General features: G+C 35.6%; 1 protein-coding gene across 1 annotated transcript in view; it reads right to left on the bottom strand.

Moving 5' to 3' along the window:
* The window catches only part of CPS1 (carbamoyl-phosphate synthase 1), a 144,072-nt gene that overhangs the window by 58,333 nt on the left and 65,760 nt on the right, over positions 1–19,979 (bottom strand). Inside the window, exons 20-21 of the mRNA XM_081582737.1 lie at positions 18,550–18,726; positions 14,685–14,803 (exon numbers count right to left, since the gene is read on the bottom strand). Coding sequence (XP_081438863.1) covers positions 14,685–14,803; positions 18,550–18,726 — 296 coding nt within the window. The remainder of the gene's footprint in view (positions 1–14,684; positions 14,804–18,549; positions 18,727–19,979) is intronic.

Raw genomic sequence — 19,979 nt, 5'->3', positions numbered from 1 at the left:
TATGTACAGCAATGAGGTCCTCGGAGGATTTAAAGAAAACCTTAATCTTCTATCTCTCATGTCCAGGACAAACAATTAGATTCCATGTTCATATGAAACCATGTGAATATGAAAAGTATTTATTAGGATCTGGGTTCACTTAGCACTATCACAATAATGCTATAAAATTGCAAGTGCTGATGACACACTTAAAATTATAGTTCACTTTAAAGGGTATCACAAACAACAAATCAAAACACACAAAAAAATACCATGAGAAATTGATATTGTAGTTATTTTTAAGTAGGATATTTTTAAACTCCTGAATCCTATGTTCATTTTTAACCAATCTTTAGCGATCCCAATAATCCAGAAATATTGTTATGTAACTTTCAATCTGGTATATTTATATACTGTCGATTATATCATAATTGTGTCCTATGAATGTGCATGCCCAGTCCCTCAATAGCGTCTGACTCTTTTGCGACCCCGTGGACTGTAGCCCGCCAGGCTCCTCTGTCCATGGGATTTGCCAGGCATGAATACTGGAGTGGGTTGCCATTTCCTCCTCCAGGGTCTCTTCCTAACTCAGAGACCAAACATACATATCCTGCATTGCAAGCAGATTCTTTACCACAGAGCTACCATGTTTACTAGTATATAAAAAAGTGTTCTGCTACACTCAAAAGAGCATATTTTTATTAGGAAAATAGCTTTCACCTGATCAGACTGAGCTAAAAGGCGAAGTTTATACTATGGGATAGTGCTTCTGTTATTTCTTCTTAGCAAATTTATTCATAATTTTAAATGAATTCAGTGTGTTCTTTTTAAAAAATTAAGAGAGTATTCAGTAAGCAAAATCCTAGATTTTTCTATGAACATAGGTTTGTTATACATCCAGAATTTAAAGCCAACAGATAAAAAGAAACGTTGTATGAGGCTCCAGTAGGAAACTGACACTGAATAAGCATTCTTTGATATTTTAAAATTTGTTATTTCACAAACAAGTTTATTTGGAAGTCCTATGTTTTAAAATTTATCCATCATCTTTGTTTAAAGCATGAGACTTCCCTGGAGGTCCAGTGGTTAAGACATCGACTTCCAATGCAGGGGATGAGGGTTTGATCCCTGGTTGGGGAGTTAAGATCCCACCCACATGCCTCCAGTCAAAAAACCAGAACATAAACAACAGAAGCAATAATGTAACAAATTTAACTTTAAAAATGATTCATACCAGAAAAAATCTTAAAAAAAAAAAGTCATGTTTTCACAGAGTAGTTTTCCAAATGTTACATATGTTGTCCAAGCAACAAACATATTATAATTTTCAATATGTGACTTTTTTTGACTTCTAGAAACTGTTACATAGAATTTTGTGTGTTAGTCACCCAGTCGTGTCTGATTCTTTGTGACCCCATGAACTGTAGCCTACCAAGCTCCTCTGACCATGGGATTTCTCAGGCAAGAATACTGAAGTGGGTTGCCATTTCCTCCTTCGGGGGATCTTCCTGACCCAAGATTGAACCCAGGTCTCCTGCATTACAGGCAGTTTCTTTACAGTCTGAGCCACCAGGGAAGCCCAGAATTACATGAAGCCTATTTACTGATAATTACTGCTTAGATTTTTTTTTTATTGCTAAGTGTAACATATGTAGAAATAACTTTTGACCAATATTCCCCAGTTCTTGAATAGGAAAATGTAAACCTTTTTGAGGAAGGGGAAAATTCTGAAGCCATTTTTAGGAGGATGTGGAAAAATTCTCAGATTAAAGTCCTGGTAACATATCACACTAGATCTATGTTAATTTGAGGATTACTACCCACATGGAAGTCAAAAATCTGTCACTGAGAGTTTTTCAGAAGAAGACATATAATATCCAGATAGCAAAAATGCTCATCTATTTCATACTTACGACTGTAGACTCAAGAACTAATTCAGTAGCCCCTACTTCAAGCTAGCTAGAGCAAAGGATGGTCAATTAAACCAGACCATCAGCCAAAGGTAGATAGTAGGTGCAGTGTGAGGCAGTGTGTGTAATATCAACACAACCGTGTGATGGCCTTTACATTACCATCACTGTATTTACATAGGCAAATAGTGCCTAGTTGCCTACTTCAGCCTGAGATAAGCCAATATTACTGGCTCAATCTAGAGTTAGGCTCCAACTAACCACACTAAGATAGAAATCTCATTAATCAGATGAAATGATAAAACATGTCAAGTGTTTGGCACAGTGCCAATTAGGTAATAAGTGTTTCATAAACGCCAAGGCCAGAAGACAAGGAAAAGGGGAAGGAGCAGGCACAAGAGAGGAGAAAGAGGAAGAGGAGGTAGAGAAGGAGCAAGAGGAGTCTAGCAGAACAAGATTGGCAAGTCCCCTAAACATGAACTCAGCACCTTGGCTTGTCTAAGTCTTCTCCCTCTTTCTGTAGCATTCCTGTATCCAGATCTCGAGCGGGTAAGATCCACTATACTTCATACACCCTACAAAGCATAAATGATCTCCTGAAGATAATGTTCACTCAGGTATTTACTCCGCTGTCAGAAGGCAAGGCCACTGCCTCACTCCTCGAGGTAGGCATCACCCACTTCAGCTCCCAGCGTACTCGTGGCGGTCCTACACACATTAAGGCATTTCAGGAATGAATGAGCAGGTGAAAAACCCTAGGAGCCAGTGAGTGATTATCTAGCATCTGTAATTATTGCTCAGGCAGACTATTTTGACTAAGTTTAATGTCCACTGTATACTTCAGGAGTTTTAAACTCACACCTTCATTAACACGGGAGATAAGGCATTTACATTTTATTTAAAGAAAAAATATACATCTTTGTATGTATGTGTGCATATACACACACAGAGAGATGTCTGTCTTATAAATACAGCAAAATTTAAAAAGAAAATTCTTATGCTAGCTCTCCATACCCTTGAAAATTCTGTTTACATCTTTTAAGGTGACTCGCCAAGGCTTTCTCCCTGCCAGGCCCCCATGTTTTCCTCACAAGAGTTCTAGAGAAGGGCACATCTCTTACAAGGCTTCTGCTCTAAGTGAGGTCAACAATTCAGGCAGGAAAACATGCAGCTCACAACTTGACAGCTAAGGAGGAAGTGATCTCCAGCTGTCTGATTTAAAAATCATATCTCTACAAAGAAGCTTTTGAAAAGGGTTAGTGACTAGAACTGAAGGCAGAAGCCCTGGGCTAGATTTATTGCTTCCCTCTGAGTGGTGTGACATGAAGCATGACACATACCTCTGTGTGACTCAGTTTCACCATCTACAAAAATAGAATAGTGATTATTTTCCACCTGTATTATAAAAGAAATGTACTTTGTCACAAGAGAAATATAAATCCCTGTATTATAAATGTTATAGCTATGCACTTTTGCCTTAGTTGTGTTTGCTGGTTAATTAAGTCATAGCCTTCACTACCACTCTACATATTTATGAATATTCCTTATAAAAACTTTTCAAAAAATTTGCAATTTTGAAAACTTAGATAATTTTTAAAATCAATGCTTTCTTAATTGTAGCTTATTCCCAATAGAGTTTATAATGCCCATGTTAAGTATTATAATGCTCCCAGTGTATATAATCTCTATTTGACAATACAATATAATTAGATAAATCCCCTTTTATTAGAAAACAGTTTATTCAGAGCCTTCCTAGTAAATATGTGTGTGCATGTGTGTACGCTAAGTCTCTTCAGTCATGTCTGACTCTTTGTGATCCTACGAACTATAGCCCACTAGGCTCCTCTGTCAATGGGATTCTCCAGGCATGAATACTGGAGTGGGTTGCCATGACCGCTTCCAGGGGATCTTTCCCACCAGGATTAAAGGATTAAACCCATGTCTCTTAAAATCTCTTGCATTAGCAAGGGGGTTCTTTACCACCAGCACCACCTGGGAAGACCCTCCTAGTAAATACATAGTCACTTAAATAATGAAAACCTAGAGATGCTACTTTCTAGTGTCTTCCAACACAGAGCTTATATTTTGCACTACATATTTGCCAATTAATAATTTTGTGAGTCCCTTGGGCAATCAGGAATTATAATACATTTTCTTCCACTCCAATTTCCCTTCTGCGGCATGATTGAGAAATTCTGATTTTTACTTTCTGCCAAGAATATATTTTCATTTATTTAATGGGAATATTATCATACAAACATCATTGAGTTTTTACTCTATGCAGGATCAATTACCAAGAAAATATATAGTAAATAAAGACATGGAAGCCATTCTTATCTATTCTAGAATTGACACAATACTTTAGAATGGTGAACTCCATTTTTCTATCACACAAATCAGCAAAAGCTCTTAAGAAAAATCTCCTAATAAGAGTAAAGTAAGACGTTATGGCCTTTGAAATTTACCATAATGAAATTTACAGTTTAATTGGAGGATGTTAATAGCAGGAAAGAGTGGCTGACTTTATTTTTGGGGGGCTCCAAAATCACTGCAGATGGTGACTGCAGCCATGAAATTAAAAGACGCTTACTCCTTGGAAGGAAAGTTATGACCAACCTAGACAGCATATTGAAAAGCAGAGACATTACTTTGTCAACAAAAGTATGTCTAGTCAAGGCTATGGTTTTTCCAGTGGTCATGTATGGATGTGAGAGTTGGACTATAAAGAAAACTAAGCACAGAAGAATTGATGCTTTTGAACTGTGGTGTTGGAGAAGACTCTTGAGAGTCCCTTGGACTGGAAGGAGATCCAACCAGTCCATCCTAAAGGAGATCAGTCCCGGGTGTTCATTGGAAGGACTGATGTTGAAGCTGAAACTCCAATACTTTGGCCATCTGATGTGAAGAGCTGACTGATTTGAAAAGACCTTGATGCTGGGAAAGATTGAGGGCAGAAGGAGAAGGGGACGACAGAGGATGAGATGGTTGGATGGCATCACTGACTCAATGGACGTGAGTTTGGGTAAACTCCAGGAATTGGTGATGGACAGGGAGGCCTGGCCTGCTGCAGTCCATGGGGTCACAAAGAGTTGGACACGACTGAGCGACTGAACTGAACTGAACTGAATAGCAGGCAAGTTGTAATTACAGAATAATTAGTGAAACTGTATGGCTCCAACTATTATATACATTGAGCAAAAAAGTAGATAATATTCACCTTACTTTCTCTTCAAGCCTTAATTTCTTCATAGTAAGGTTCTCATTTTTACAAAATACAACAGAAATATGACAAAATAAGAGCAAACACGATTTGTCACTTCCTAAGTAGAATTTATCCATTTACCTACTTCCTCTTTCTCATTGCACATTTGGTCCTTATAATATAGCTTCTACTCCTACCTCCCCATCATCAGTTTTGGTGGACTTGTTCAATTCTCTCCCTTTCTGCTCTCCTTAAACCATGCCATACTGTTAAATGTGTCTTTTCTTATACTATTTATTCATAATTCTCTTTTCCTTTGGTTCCTATGACATAGGTATATATTGAAGAAAAGATACTGTCCTTGGATTCCAAAAATCCTGAACTCAAATCCTGGATTCAATATGCACTTCCCCTGAAATCTTGAAAAATTTACTTACATATTCTAAGTCACAATTTTGTTTATAAATTATGGGGTATGGATGCATACATATGAACTCTTAAACTGTAACTTGGATAACATACACAAAGGTCTTAGAGCTTTGGTTTTTAACCTGCATTCCACTTCCCTATGGAGAAAGGCATGGCAACCCACTCTAGTTCTTGCCTGGAGAATCCCATGGACAGAGGATCCTGGTGGGCTACAGTCCATGGGGTCGCAAAGAATTGAACATGACTAAAGCGACTTAGCACACATGCACGTAATTTCCTGGCTTTGCATTTCTGCCTCTTGTTGGTCCATTAAAAGTATCCTGTCTTATGTATACCTAAGTGTGTACAAATCTTCAAATCCAAATTTTAAGATTACACAAATTTTCAAAATAGGTTACAAACCCACTGAAGGGAACTAACAATACCATTTGGTCTAATAACATCTCCTAATAAAGAGAAATGTCATAAAGCAAATACACATCCTATCATGCTGAGATCACAGATATTGACATAGGGAAAATCTATTAAGTCCTGACTATTAACAGATACATAAATATATACATACAAAGTATGAGTATATGTTATTTTAAATTAACTTAAGAGTTTTGGAACTATCAAATATATGCAGAAAATAAATAATATTTATTTTATGAGTTATGTGGACATCACTCTGAAAATATTTTAAATGAAACATAAATCTTGCTCATGTAAGATTCAAGTTTTCTCACATACTTTCAAAATGCATAATTGTTTGTCAAAACAATGAAAACATTGTTTAATAAATTCAACGAGGTTTCTCAGGACATTAAATGTTTGATGTGAAATTTTATTCAAGATATAACCGATACAATACATTATTAATTAAAATTAATAGAAGGCTGTCAAATATGTGACATTGCATAAAATATCCTATCTTAACACATGGCCAATACTTTGGCCACCTGATGAGAAGAACTGACTCATTTGAAAAGACCCTGATGCTGGGAAAGATTGAAGGCAGGAGGACAAGGGGACGACAGAGGATGAGTTGGTTGGATGCATTACTGACTCAATGGACATGAATTTGAGTAAACTCTGGGTGTTGGTGATGGACAGGGAGACCTGGTGTGCTGCAGTCCATGGGGTCACAAAGAGTCTGACACGAATGAGCAACTGAGCTGAACTGAACTGAACACATGGAACATAAAAACAAATTTAAAATGAAAAGTATTTTTTGCATTAGTTCACAGACATGGAAATTCCCATAGGAATGTTCCTATTTTACAGGGAAAAAATAACCTTTTTTACATAAGGCCCAATATTTAGTATTCTTGAAGAGGTTTATTAGATAAATGGTTTAGGGTATTGAAGATTAAAATCATTGGCTAGTAATATATAGTAACTAATAAAATTATTTTGCTTTAGAGTCAATTAGTTTATACATAATATATATTCATCTTAGCAACACAGTTAATGGTAAAATAAACAATATATATTTTTTAAACCAGGGTGAAACTGAGACTTAGATATATTGTATGAGTTGATAATGAAGTCAGTGGACATAAACTATTTTCTGCAAATCAGATCAATGGGTTCCCCTTAAGTGAACAACCATCTCTATTCTCATTCTACATTCAAAATAATACAGAGCCACATACCTAATGTGTACATACATATATGTATGTATGTATGTATGTGTATATATATACACATACATACATATATGTATATATGAATTTCCACAGACTGTAGTGGAGAAAACAATAAATGATATCACAAGCAAAAATAATAGTGCATGCATGCTGTTATGTGTGATTCTTTGTGGCCCCATGGACTGTAGCCTGCCAGGTCCCTCTGTCCATGGGATTTCTCAGGCAGGAATACTGGAGTGGATTGCCATTTCCTTCTCCAGGGGATCTTCCCAACCCAGAGATCAAACCTGAATCTCCTGCATTGACAGGTGGATTCTTTACCACTGAACCACCAGGGAAGCCCCATAAATCATAAGAAAGGATCATAAAATTATAACATGTGTTATATGTTATACATAATGAAATATATATTTCCTTCTCTAAATCACTTATATATTTAATACACTTTAAAGATATTTGCTTATTGCTGTTTTTTCTACCAGAAAGTAAAGATTATCTTTAGAAAGTACTGACCCTTCTCTGTCTTATGCTTAAGTTTTTAAAAAAAAATTTTATTAGAGTATAATTGCTTTACAATGTTGTTTTAGTTTCTTGCTGCATAGCAAAGTGATTCAGTTATACATAGGCATATATCCACTCTTTTTTAGATTTCCTCCCTATTTAGGTCACCACAGATCACTGAGTAGAGTTCCCTGAGCTAAACAATAGGTCCTCGTTAGTTAACCTATTTTGTACATAGTAGGTGTGCGTAAGTTTTAACAACTTTTAGGTAACACTTCTCCCTAGAAAACTTCGATTAAATACGAGCACAAAACGTTCTTGTCTGGTTTTGCCATGCCTCCTGAGCAAGTTACATAAAAAGTCAGTAGAAACTAACACATGTAGAAAAGGACATTCAAAGGGAGTGTTTCAGCTAAGGTGACACCTGAATTATTACATCTGCCAGAAGTTTGTGGCTGCAGGGAAATGGCCAACTTTACTTAGCTCAATTTAGCACTTGAATGCCCAAGTGGAACTCACCAGGCTTGCCCTAGATTGTTTTCCTAAGCTATAGGCACACCTATGACTTTTCAGCACCCATCAATGGATGTAGTTTATCACACTGAACACTGAGATGCTCAGATGAAAATTAGTGTCCTTCAAAAGCTCACTTTCCTCTTTTTTACTACATTGAGTACAGCAATAAGTGGGCAGTAAAGAGGGAAGAGATATTAATATTATCAGAATTAAAAGAGTTTAGAAAACCAACACATGAACCAACATATGAATAGTGGACAAAAATAGTGGACAAAATCTAAATAATTTGCACATTAATTCATAGTAAATTAAGCTTATATCAATAATTAATAAAGTAAATCAACTATACTCTAATAAACCTTAAAAAATAATTATTTTAGAAATAAATCCAAGTCTTAGCCTCATATATGGTATAAACTGTATCACAATGGTCATGCCCTCTACTTTTGAACATCTAAAATGGATGAAAACAGAGTCCTTTTAAACAGTCAAGCATTATGTTACTAACATAAATAGCAGCATTGTGGGGAAAAAAAAACAAAAAAAAAACCCAGAGAGCAAAATGGACCATACTGGGAAAACTGCCCAATTTGAATGAAATACAAAAGAACAGTCATCAAAAATGGTGGAAACTTTCCATTTGGCTATTTAACAAGGTACAGCACAAGCAGTGGCTAGCTGCCTTTTGCTAATAACTGAAAGAAGGACTCAAAACTTAATTCAATTTAGTTTTAGCCAGTAAAAGAGCAAAATTATACAACTTAGAAGGGTATAATAAAATTCTTGAGCTAGACATGTCAGTCAGAAATACCAAAAGAACCTAAAAATTAAAATAAAGAAATAAAAAAAATTAAAAAGAATTATAAGCAGAGAATGTTTAAAGCTGGTAATTAGCACATTCACATTTTTTTCTTGCCTGTTCAGATTGGGATTTTAATCATGAGAGACAACCATGATTATCTTTCACTCTAAAATTGTTAACTCAACCTGGAATTATAAATAGAAAAGTTTGGAGTGTAGTGTCTTGAAATAATTCTCGCTCACAAACAAGCTTTGCTACAGTTAACTTTCTTCCTTATTTATAGTGAAAGTGATATTTTGTACCTGTGCTTATCTATTAATTATTAATATTGTTGAAACCTTTATCAAATATATTAGTTCTATGGTGATGCTAGATCTATGATATGGGATTATCATCCCTTTATGAAATACTGTTACTGTATTGGAAGTATCTACTACATGTTGTCTGGCTTCCTCCAGATGTTATATAATCTACCTTTCTACATTTTCACAAACCTAAATAGATATATGTGTGTGTGGTCCCAACCTAATATTAATCACTGAATTCATTGACTATATATCAGGCATTGTTCTAATTACATTTAATCCTTACCACAACCTAAGAACATCAATAATCATCCCAATTTTATAAATAGTAAACTGAGGCTCTTGATATCCCATGCTAATAAATGACAGAATTGAACTCCAGAGCCCAGAATGTTTGATATTAAACCCCTAACATATACATGTGTGTATATGTATACACACAAACTTACACAAATACTATTGGGTTGGTCAAAGTTTGTTTGTTAACATGTTCAATAAGGTTCTTGTTGAAAATGAAAACTGTGTCTTTAATTTTTACTTAAAACCATAGGAACTTTTCAGCCAACCCAATATTTTACACTTGAAATGTGTTTGAATCAAAATTCAAGTTTCTATATTAATAGATTCTAAATCCATTCTTTTGTTACTTTAGAGAACCAGCTATATCAAGAGAATCTAATGATAAAGACATTTGACATATTTATCTGTTTGACTTACAGTACCGGTACTTCTGTCCTCCAATCCAGTTTTATTTGCACAATTAAAACTGAATCTGTCTATGAACCAATGGAGGAGACAATTTCAGGTGAGATTTTTGTAATCTTTAGTAGATCGAAATAAACATATTTTTCTTCTAGTGAAAATGCTATGTGGGAGGAGCAATATATATTCTTGGGCTTCTTTTGTGGCTCAGCTGGTAAAGAATCTGCCTGCAATGCGGGGGACCTGGGTTTGATCCCTGGGTTGGGAAGACCCCCTGTAGAAGGGAATGGCTACCCACTCCAGTATTCTGGCCTGGAGAATTCCGTGAACTGTACAGTCCATGTGGTTGCAAAGAGTCAGACACAAATGAGCGAATTTCACTCTAACATTATATGTGAAAGAGTCAGTGTTGGTAAGATGAGTGAGTATGAGAAAAACAGATGTACTAAAGTCTGTATAGCTTGGTAGCAAAGACCATTTAAGAAAGGTTTTGTAAATGTTGCAATTACACAGAAAATTCTGACGGGCTCAGTTTTTCTTAAACTTCTTACAAAGTGATTAGGTAATGTGACGTTAATAGATCAAACATATAAATCCCAATACATAAGCATAACATGCATTGGAATCCTTCATGACACAGCTCATCACATTAAGAGAAACTCTTCAAAACCTAAAGAAATCCACTGTGAAATATGTTATCATTCTAGGTCGATTCATGCCACTACACTGGCTTATAGATTTGGGGAACACCTAAGACAGTCAACTTTCCTAGCACACCCTTGGCCAGCAATAAACAATTTAAAAAGAAAAAGAGAAACTCGGTGAACTGAAGTATAGAAGAGAATTTTTTTTCTTTTTTCTTTTTTTTGCTGAAGCTGTCTGAATAATGATTAACATCAAGGTTGGGGAGAATGGATATTTGCTCTGGAAGTTTTCAGAGGGTTGCCATTGCTATGCTCATACACTGAAGGCAGCAAACTGAGTTCTGATGAAAGTAAGCACTCAGACCTGGGATACTGAGTTCATTATTCTAACACCTAACTTGGCTCATCACCTTGAATAAGACTAGGATTTCATACTTCATCCTCAACATGATACATGTTAATCTCCATCCTTTAAGAAAGTAAGAAATCTGTAATTTCTACTTTATCATAGACACAGAAAACATATCAGTTATTTCCATAGTGCTAACCTTGTTACAATCATTGATGTTTTTTTTCTCTAGTCTGTGGACATCCATGTATATACCTGATACATGGGTATATTCCATTTGGAATTAAAATTCTCAGCTTCATTTCAGGTGACTATACGTAAATACAAGTAATAGACTGCCGTCAATCTAAGTGCTAGTCTCATCTTCTGCTACTGAATGTGTTTATTGCATTTAGAAAAATTTTAGCATGATTAGGAATATTTGCTCATTAGTATAATGGAGTATTATTGATCTTTTGATAAGAATGGCATTTGTATTACTAGCTATCATTGCTTCCTTATAAAAATACATCTGGTATTAAAATAAGTGACAATGCATCATAAAGAAAATTAAGAAATGATACATTATAATATATATACAAATGCAAATTATGACTCTGAAAATGAGCATCTATCTAAAATCACAAAATACTCTTCGGTATAACAAGCAACACTTTCATTTTCAGGGGACATAAAGAAAAGTTTCCTGGACATTCATCATGTGAAAGGGGTCCTTTTGTATTTACATTATTTAAGCTCCAAAACAAAACTATAAAACAGACATTATCAGGAAGAGGTTGGAGAATTGAGGGAAGTGACATGCCTGTGAGTCCACAGTGGGTCAGACTGCACCCATCTGACTGATTCTATAGAATATACTCCTTCCAATGCACAAGGCAGGAACCAGCTGAAATTTAACAAATGCCTATAATTCTATACTTATCCTCTCTTTAAGTTTCTCCTTTTCTCCTAATTAAGATTCCCATTACCTATTTTCCAAGGAACTTAGAAGAAAGTTGCTGAGGGACCTGGACACACAGTTACCAGGGATATAATCAGCTAAGAGAATTTGGGAGTTGGCCCAAATCAGATCAAATAAATAGCTATCTCCTGGGCCTAAATCTAACATCAGCCTTTCCAACATGGAAGAAGTTGAGATTTTGAAACAAAGTGAACCACAGATAAAAATGAACCAACTGACCTTGATTTTCCTCCAAACTGGCAACATGTAGCTGAGACACATAATACCAACTGTTATTAGAGAACTATCACTACTGGAGTAGTATCTGCCTCCATGACCAAGTTTCCCTGGATATTTAGAGGCTTAAAAAAAACCAGAAGACGTCGTAATCCAGGGTAATCATGAAGATAATCAAAATAGGGAAAAAAAACAAATTAAAAAAAAAAAAACGCCAAGTCCTACACTCACCATCCATCAGCTGCAATATCCTTCCAACTTCAGATCTCAATGTACTACAGAATGACTGAGACAGGTTGCTTCAGTAGCCATCTATTCTTATTTTATTTATCCAACTTCTCTAAATAACAATCATTATCAAACTGCTATGTGTGCATCTAAGATACTTTAAAAAATAAACAATGAAGTGTCCATCACATAATAATAAGTTCAGGTTTTAAGTTTACCAACACCATGGATCCTCTGTTGAGGTCTTGAAACAAGAGATAATTGTTAAGTCTATGTTTTAGATTCTTTTAAATTATTAAATTTTACATAAAAAATTTTATTGTAGATCATTATAAACAATAGAAAAATCTCTATTTACAATTATATTTACACCAGAAAATGGAGACTTTATTTTAAAATGTCAAATTAACAGCAAAAAATATAATAGAATGTCAAAATCAGAACAATGTTGTAGGTTCTAATAAGCCTCCAAGCAGCTTTTTCACTATCAATATACACTTATTTCTGCTTAGTTAGAATTTCAACCTGCCTTCTGGTTGTAACAAAAACTATTCAATTAAAACACTGAATTTGTCCAAAAATCAGAATGTATATCAAGTGGAAATTTAAATCACAATAACATCTGCTGTTTTTCACCCCAGGTCTCTTCCACTGCTGCAATTGGCATACTGTAAGTTTATAGCACCCTCATGTGGTTTAATTGGAATGGTTTCATAGGCATTTGAAATCAGTTGTCTGAAACTGAAAACAGTGGAACAGACTGTAATTCAACACAGAAGTTCTGCTGGCAGCGTAAACCAAGAAAGCAAATCTCAAGTCAGCAAAATTCTAAGATGAATGTACAGGCTCAATTCTTAACTTCAATCTACTGTTCATTTTACATGATCACTACCAAGGATGACTTACAAGCAACTATTGCAAGTTTCATTTCTGACAGATTGGAATCCCCCATTTTTAAAACTAAGCGTTTGTTGTGGGTGATTGTTGAATAGATGAAAAAGAACCTCATTTTGCTCAAAAAAAAAAAAAGCAATTTTTTTTATTGCCCAGTTTGTGTATTTTGATTAGGTAAACCCAGTAACCCAATTATATGTTGCAGTTTCTAAATAGTTGAAAAAACCAGGCTTTGAGAACTTCCTCTGTCTTCAACATTTTAAGTGATTAATTCTTTTACATTTCCTAAAATCATTTGAGAATAATTTCTGCAAACAAAAATTTTCCCTCTCTAAACATATGCCTAGGCTTGTAGGTAGGATTTTTTTTTTTTTTCAATAGTAGTGTATTTCAAAGCCTTCTTAAAGGAGACAAGCTAAAGAGAATTACACTGTCTTTCTTAAATTAGTAATACATGCTCCTATTATCACAGATCCAAGTTTAAAATCTATTGTGACTCATATGCCTGGGTAGCCTCAACAAACATTCTCAGGAAATAGAAAAATGTAGATTTTAAAGCACTGACATTATCAGAATATTCTGAACATGAAATAAAAATCTTCAAATAATTGCTCATGAAGAAGATAAAAATGCAAATTACTGAGAGGTGAAAGTCTATTAACAAAAATTTGAGTGTGGCTTATTTGTATGATGAACTGGATGTCCTAAGATTAAAAATATCAGTAGAATGCAAGAGGAGTATGCTTGTTCACTCAAGACACAGAAGTGAGTAGGTTGATAATAAAAGAGAAAAATAGATTTCAGCACTTGGAAAATGTATAGAAAGCAGAAATAGTGTCGTTATTGACTAATACAATTTAAATCTAGGTCGTGTTTGAAGGGCTTCCCAGACAGCGCTAGTGATAAAAGAACCCACCTGCCAATTCAGGAGACTTAAGAGATGTGGGTTTGATCCCTGGATCTGGAAGATCCCCTGGAGGAGGGCATGGCAACCCACTCCAGTATTCTTGCCTGGAGAATCCCATGGACAGAGGAGCCTGGTGGGCTAGTCCATAGGGTGGCAAAGAGTCAGACACGACTGAATCGACTTAGGACACACGAAGGTCATATTTGGTAATTATATAGCACAACAATTCATAAATGTACATAGATTTTGATAAATTCAAAAGACTTAATAAAAACACCACTATATTTCATGGCAAGAGAAAGGGTAGAAGAGAAATAAAATTATTAATAGATGCCTTTCAAAAGGCAAACATCTAAAAACTGCCACTTCTTCTGACTATGGCTATGTCTTTCCAACATTGGCACTATTAATTTCATTGAAGCAGAATTTTGGCCAAACATGTAAGGGGAAAGGGAAGACAAAATTGCACAGAAGATACCTGGAGTGAATCAGAGCACTAGGGCCTTACCTGCTGAGCCCTTTCAGTGTCTTTTCCATGTTTAAAATGTCACGCATCTTATACAGAAACCACTTGTCAATGGCTGTGAGCTTCATAATCTCATCAAGTGACATGTTGTCTTCCAAGGCCTGCCAAAAGGAGAAGAGATGCTTTCTTTGGCAAACACCTCGTAAATGTCTTATTTGGTTGAAAACATGGCAGGCATTCCTCTCCATGTTACTCAGAGAGCCTGAGGCTACAGGCTGAGAATGAAACTGGTATCATATCATTGACATTTCTCCCAATAAACCTACGGATACCGCCAACTATATCTACAAATGGCATACAACGGAGGTGCCCTAAGTTAATCAGAGCAGTGTGTGCTCAGAAAAATAGCCCTAACAGGCTCCGCTTCCTTGCTTTTTATATGACTGTGTTACCAATTATGTTCTAAATCTGCTACATCTTTTTGGCATTAAGGAGAATCTCTTGAAACTACAGTTGTGCCAAACTGGTAAGAAAATGTAGAATCAATATAATGATCATTTAACTTGTATTTTGGATAACTACCCTTTAGCATACTTAACAAATTTTTATCACTTCATTCCATAGTCACAGAAACCAGTCATTGAGAATTTATGAATCATATCTAGCTTGGTGTTATTTCTCTCAAACATTTCCTCGCAGAGACACTTCAAACAACAAAAAAAAATATTTTGAATCTGTTTCTACGACTTTTGTGCTAAGACAGGCATTTTACAATATCCTAATATATTCCAAAACAATGTAGTAATAACTTCTGATAAGCAGCTCAGCTTTTTACTCAAGCTTACTTTAGCAACTTCTCAAAAGTAAAATTACAACTATGGGTCATTGAGCTGAGTACAAAAGACAGCTGAAAGAAGAGATAAACTCTCAAAGCCAAAACCTTCACTTTCAAAAGGTATGTACTCTTATTCTTTACAATGTTTATATACACATTCATACTCAATGAAAAACAATAATCACATAATACTTCAAAACACATATTTTAGAATGGCACACTATATTTTTAAATCCCATTAAGAAATATATGTATCTAATAACTGCTGTTATATCTCAACTCAGAGAGCTTAATTTTTCAAAAAATTTTACTCATTTCTAGTATCAGAGAAACCATGATCATACATGTTGAGAGACAACATAACTCATAATTCTATAGATTAAAATAAAATGACCTCTAACGTGAATACTCAAAGACATGTTTCTTTCATAAACATATTTCTGTTTTTTGTTTGTTTGTTTAATTCTCCCTCTAACTACAGCTAGGTTCCCAAAGACTTGATTCTGCTTTATTTGCCAAGTGACTAAAGGGACAATTAGTTACTTGACCATCAACACTGTGAGGGGGTAGAACCTTAAGGTAGTGACACTTTTGACAGATCCAAGGACATTTTCATACAGTTGCACACAGTAATTATCCTGAGACTGATGGAGGACCTAGAATCTGTAGTCATTTTACTGTGAGAAAGGACAGCTAGAATCACATCCACAGTTAGATCCGGCCTTTCAAGCGCTGAAGCTTTGCCATGTCACACAGCTGTAATGAAGTTCATAATGACCCCAAACACACTTGAGGTTACTCTAATGTTCACTAAATCTAAAATAATGCCCTGTATGCTCCCCAAATCAAAAGAGGTGATGACCCAGTCATCCTGAAATAAGACTGCTGCAAAAATCAGACCTCAGAGCAAGTTGCCCTTTCTAAGAATCATGAAAGTGAGTGAAGATTTACTCACTCCCTTCATTCTGTTTCCCCTTCAGCCCTCCACACTCCTTACACTCTTTGTCAAAATCACAAAGTTCCTGGTTGCTGTGGAAATGAACAGTAATGATGACCTCTAACAAACAGAAATCAGTTCCTTTTCCCGGCACGCTGGCAGGCAATAATTTATACCTCAGGCTCTGCACTTCATGCTCATACTCTGTACAAGAAAGAATCTCTATGCATTTTCCCTGAATTCCCATCCTTTATAAGTCTGTTAGAAAAGAATGAGAGGTTTTCTTGAGTTTTACAGCCTCACTAAGAACTTGGAAATACTCCCCTTTTTCATCCACCTCAAAATGGCAGAAGGATGATGACTAGACTCAAGGGGGTGGGGGACCTATTTACTGCTCTTTGTCTGGAAAAAAAATTATATGTACACATACATACACATGCACATATACATACATGTATAAATGTGACAAGTTGCTTTTTAAACAGAAGTCTGAAATAAGAACAATAAAGAAGTGAAATGGCTTTCTAAAACAACTTCTCATCACTAGTATCATTCCTACCATCATGGAAAAATGTTAACTCTCTATTCCTTTGAGATTCAACACTGAGAAATGTCAATCAAAAAATACTGGTATCTCTCAGACTACTTCAGAATTGCAATGGAAATGAAATTATTCTGCATTTAGAAACCACAAAGGTGAGGCAGGTACACATTAAATGTAATGAAGGAAACATTCCCTCCCCTCCTTCTACATATGAGCATAAAAGTTGCAGAGTTTGAAGTCACTAACAGCATTTTTCTGTCACCACAAAGACAAGCTGGGGCTTCCCAGGTGGCACTAGTGGTAAAAAACCCGCCTGTCAATGCAGGAGAAACGAGACGTGGGTTTGAAGATTCCCATGACCCAGGGAAAATTCCCTGGAGGAGGGCATGGCAACCTACTCCAGTATTCTTGCCTGGAGAATCCCATGGACAGAGGAGCCTGGTTGGCTACAGCCCATTGGGTCACAAAGAGTCAGACACGACTGAAGTGACTTAGCACGCAGACGTGCACAAAGACAAGTTACAGAGACAGATTCCCATGACAAATTTCATATTTTCATCAACTCATTCCACATGTACATATACACACATAAAATGGTCAGTGGGGCTTTGCAGCTTCAGCGTGGTTTGATACTGTTGGAGGATTAATACCTAAGCTTCCTTAAATGTCAAAAAGCAATTCAGGGATTTCTGACCAGACAGATCTTAGCTACCAAAATCACCTTTTATAAAATCAAATGAACTGAAACCTCAAAACTCTAAGCATAGTAAACATGAAAGGAGATTAAGATGGCATTTCATTTACATTAAAGGGAACTAGTGGGTGGAAGTGAGAAATGTGGGGCTCTTTTGTTCTCTAAGTAAGAACAATAATACAATTACATAGAAAAGCCTATAATCATGGAAGTTCTTTAGAGTTTGTTGTTTAAACACAGAAGGACCACCAAATAAATAAAGTTTATTCTGGAGTCTTAGGTGATACATACTAAATGATACCATTTTATGCATCTTTCCCATTTTTCAATGAGCAAGTAATGAGAGTGAGGGGAAATCAAAAGTCAATCTCATCAAATATTTAAGAGTATTGATAATATCTGCACTAAAACAGAAGAACATTTAATCTATGTAATCATTCTTTAAAACTGCAATGTTGGAACTTCCCTGGTGGCCCAGTGGTTAAGACTTCACCTTCCAATGCAGAGGGTACAGGTTAGATCCCTGATCAGGGAACTAGGATCCCACATTCCTTGTAGCCAAAAAAAAAGCCCAAAACATGAAACAAAAGCAATATTGTAACAAATTCATAAAGACTTAGAAATAATCCACATTAAAAAAAAATCTTTAAAAAATAATGCAATGTTCTCCTTAAGTCGAGGCTTAAAGTAAAATAAAATTTTTCATTAATTATGGAATGATCTGATTAAGTCCATAGAAATAAATTTCCAGTTTAATACTATTAAAGAGAATTAAAAACTTTCCAAAAATCCCTGAATTCAATACCACGCTGTGATTCAGTTTTACATTGAAGTCCAGACTGACTATATTATGAAAAGAAAATAAAAGGTAGCTCAGGGCCCCTTGTCATGTACTACCTTAGCAATGGCATAGATGCGGATGCTGGATGGGTCTGCCAGCTCTCTTCTGAGATCGATGTTGGATGGCCACTCTTTGTTCATTGGGAGACGGGAAGTGAAACCATCTATAGATGGATGGCACATTCGTAATGCCTTCTGAAAACTCTCCTCAAAGGTGCGACCAATAGCCATGACCTGTAACACAGGTTTAAGACTCGTATTTTTAAAAATAGCTTGAATATTTTTAATTTGTAACAAAGCTAGAAACTGAATATTTTTCAGAAAAGACTTAGGAACAAGATATATAAAGGAAGGATGCTACTAAAATTTAAGTTATTTTTCTTCCTCGCCTTTTTAAAAATTATTTGTTTTTAACTAGAGGATAATTGGAGAAGGAAATGGCAACCCACTCCAGTGTTCTTGCCTGGAGAATCCCAGGGACGGAGGAGCCTGGTGGGCTTCCGTCTATGGGGTCGCACAGAGTCGGACACGACTGAAGCGACTTAGCAGAGGATAATTGCTTTACAATGTTGTGTTGGTTTCTGCCATACATCAACATGAATCAGCCATAGGTCTTCCTTCCCTTTTTACCATGGTTTTGATGTAATGAGTCTTTAACATCATTAGGTCACTCTTTTACCACTTAGGGAATTTAGCTTGATTTGATGAGACTGATGAAGAAATCACCTGTACTTGCTCTGGACCATAGCATCAAAAAAAAAGAATCTGTGGCCAGAACATCAAGACCCTTCCTTAAAAAGATCTTGCTTTCATGCAGATGTCCTTTAGAATAAAAAGTAAATGAAGAGAAAAGACATATATTAACACAAAAACAGAACTATTTCTAAGTGGGAATCAGTCAGTATCCAAGACAGGTTGGCTTTCTTTACAGCTAAGCATTAATATTAATACAACCTTGAGAATTATAGCAAATACTGACCGATTCAGATTCTGAATATAGATGGAGACTAAATTCCCCATGACAAATTCAACGTATCTTCCCACAATCTTTGTAGCTGATTGTACACTAATCAATTAGGAAAACCACACACTGACTTAGTTTGGACAAGTTACAAGTGAGAACTAAACTTAAATCAACCTTAAAGCCTATCCAGTTATTTTCAGTGGATAAACACTGTCTTTGATTCTTTCCATGGAATAATAGATTGCTATGCATTTTTGGTCTACAATTTAAAATAATAACAGTCATAACACTGCCTTCAGTAAACTTCCATGAGGCCTCAAATAGACTGGAATTCTCATTAATGTCAATTTAGTAAATCTTCATGTCAGTTGTGTGACAAGCTACATATTCAAAGATCACTAAAGTCAAACAGATAACCTTTTCACACTGCTCCAAATCTAATTAGAAATAAGGGGAGAGACTCAAGAAAAGGATAAAGAAAATGTTAGTCCAATTCAGATATGCAATTTGTGAAGCATAGTGG

The sequence above is a fragment of the Giraffa tippelskirchi genome, chromosome 3, assembly GCF_054371585.1.
Source record: "Giraffa tippelskirchi isolate mGirTip1 chromosome 3, T2T-mGirTip1v1.2.pri, whole genome shotgun sequence".
NCBI lineage: Eukaryota > Metazoa > Chordata > Mammalia > Artiodactyla > Giraffidae > Giraffa > Giraffa tippelskirchi.
The sequence above is the reverse complement of the archived record's forward strand: the minus strand, read 5'-3'. Positions and strand labels throughout refer to the sequence as shown.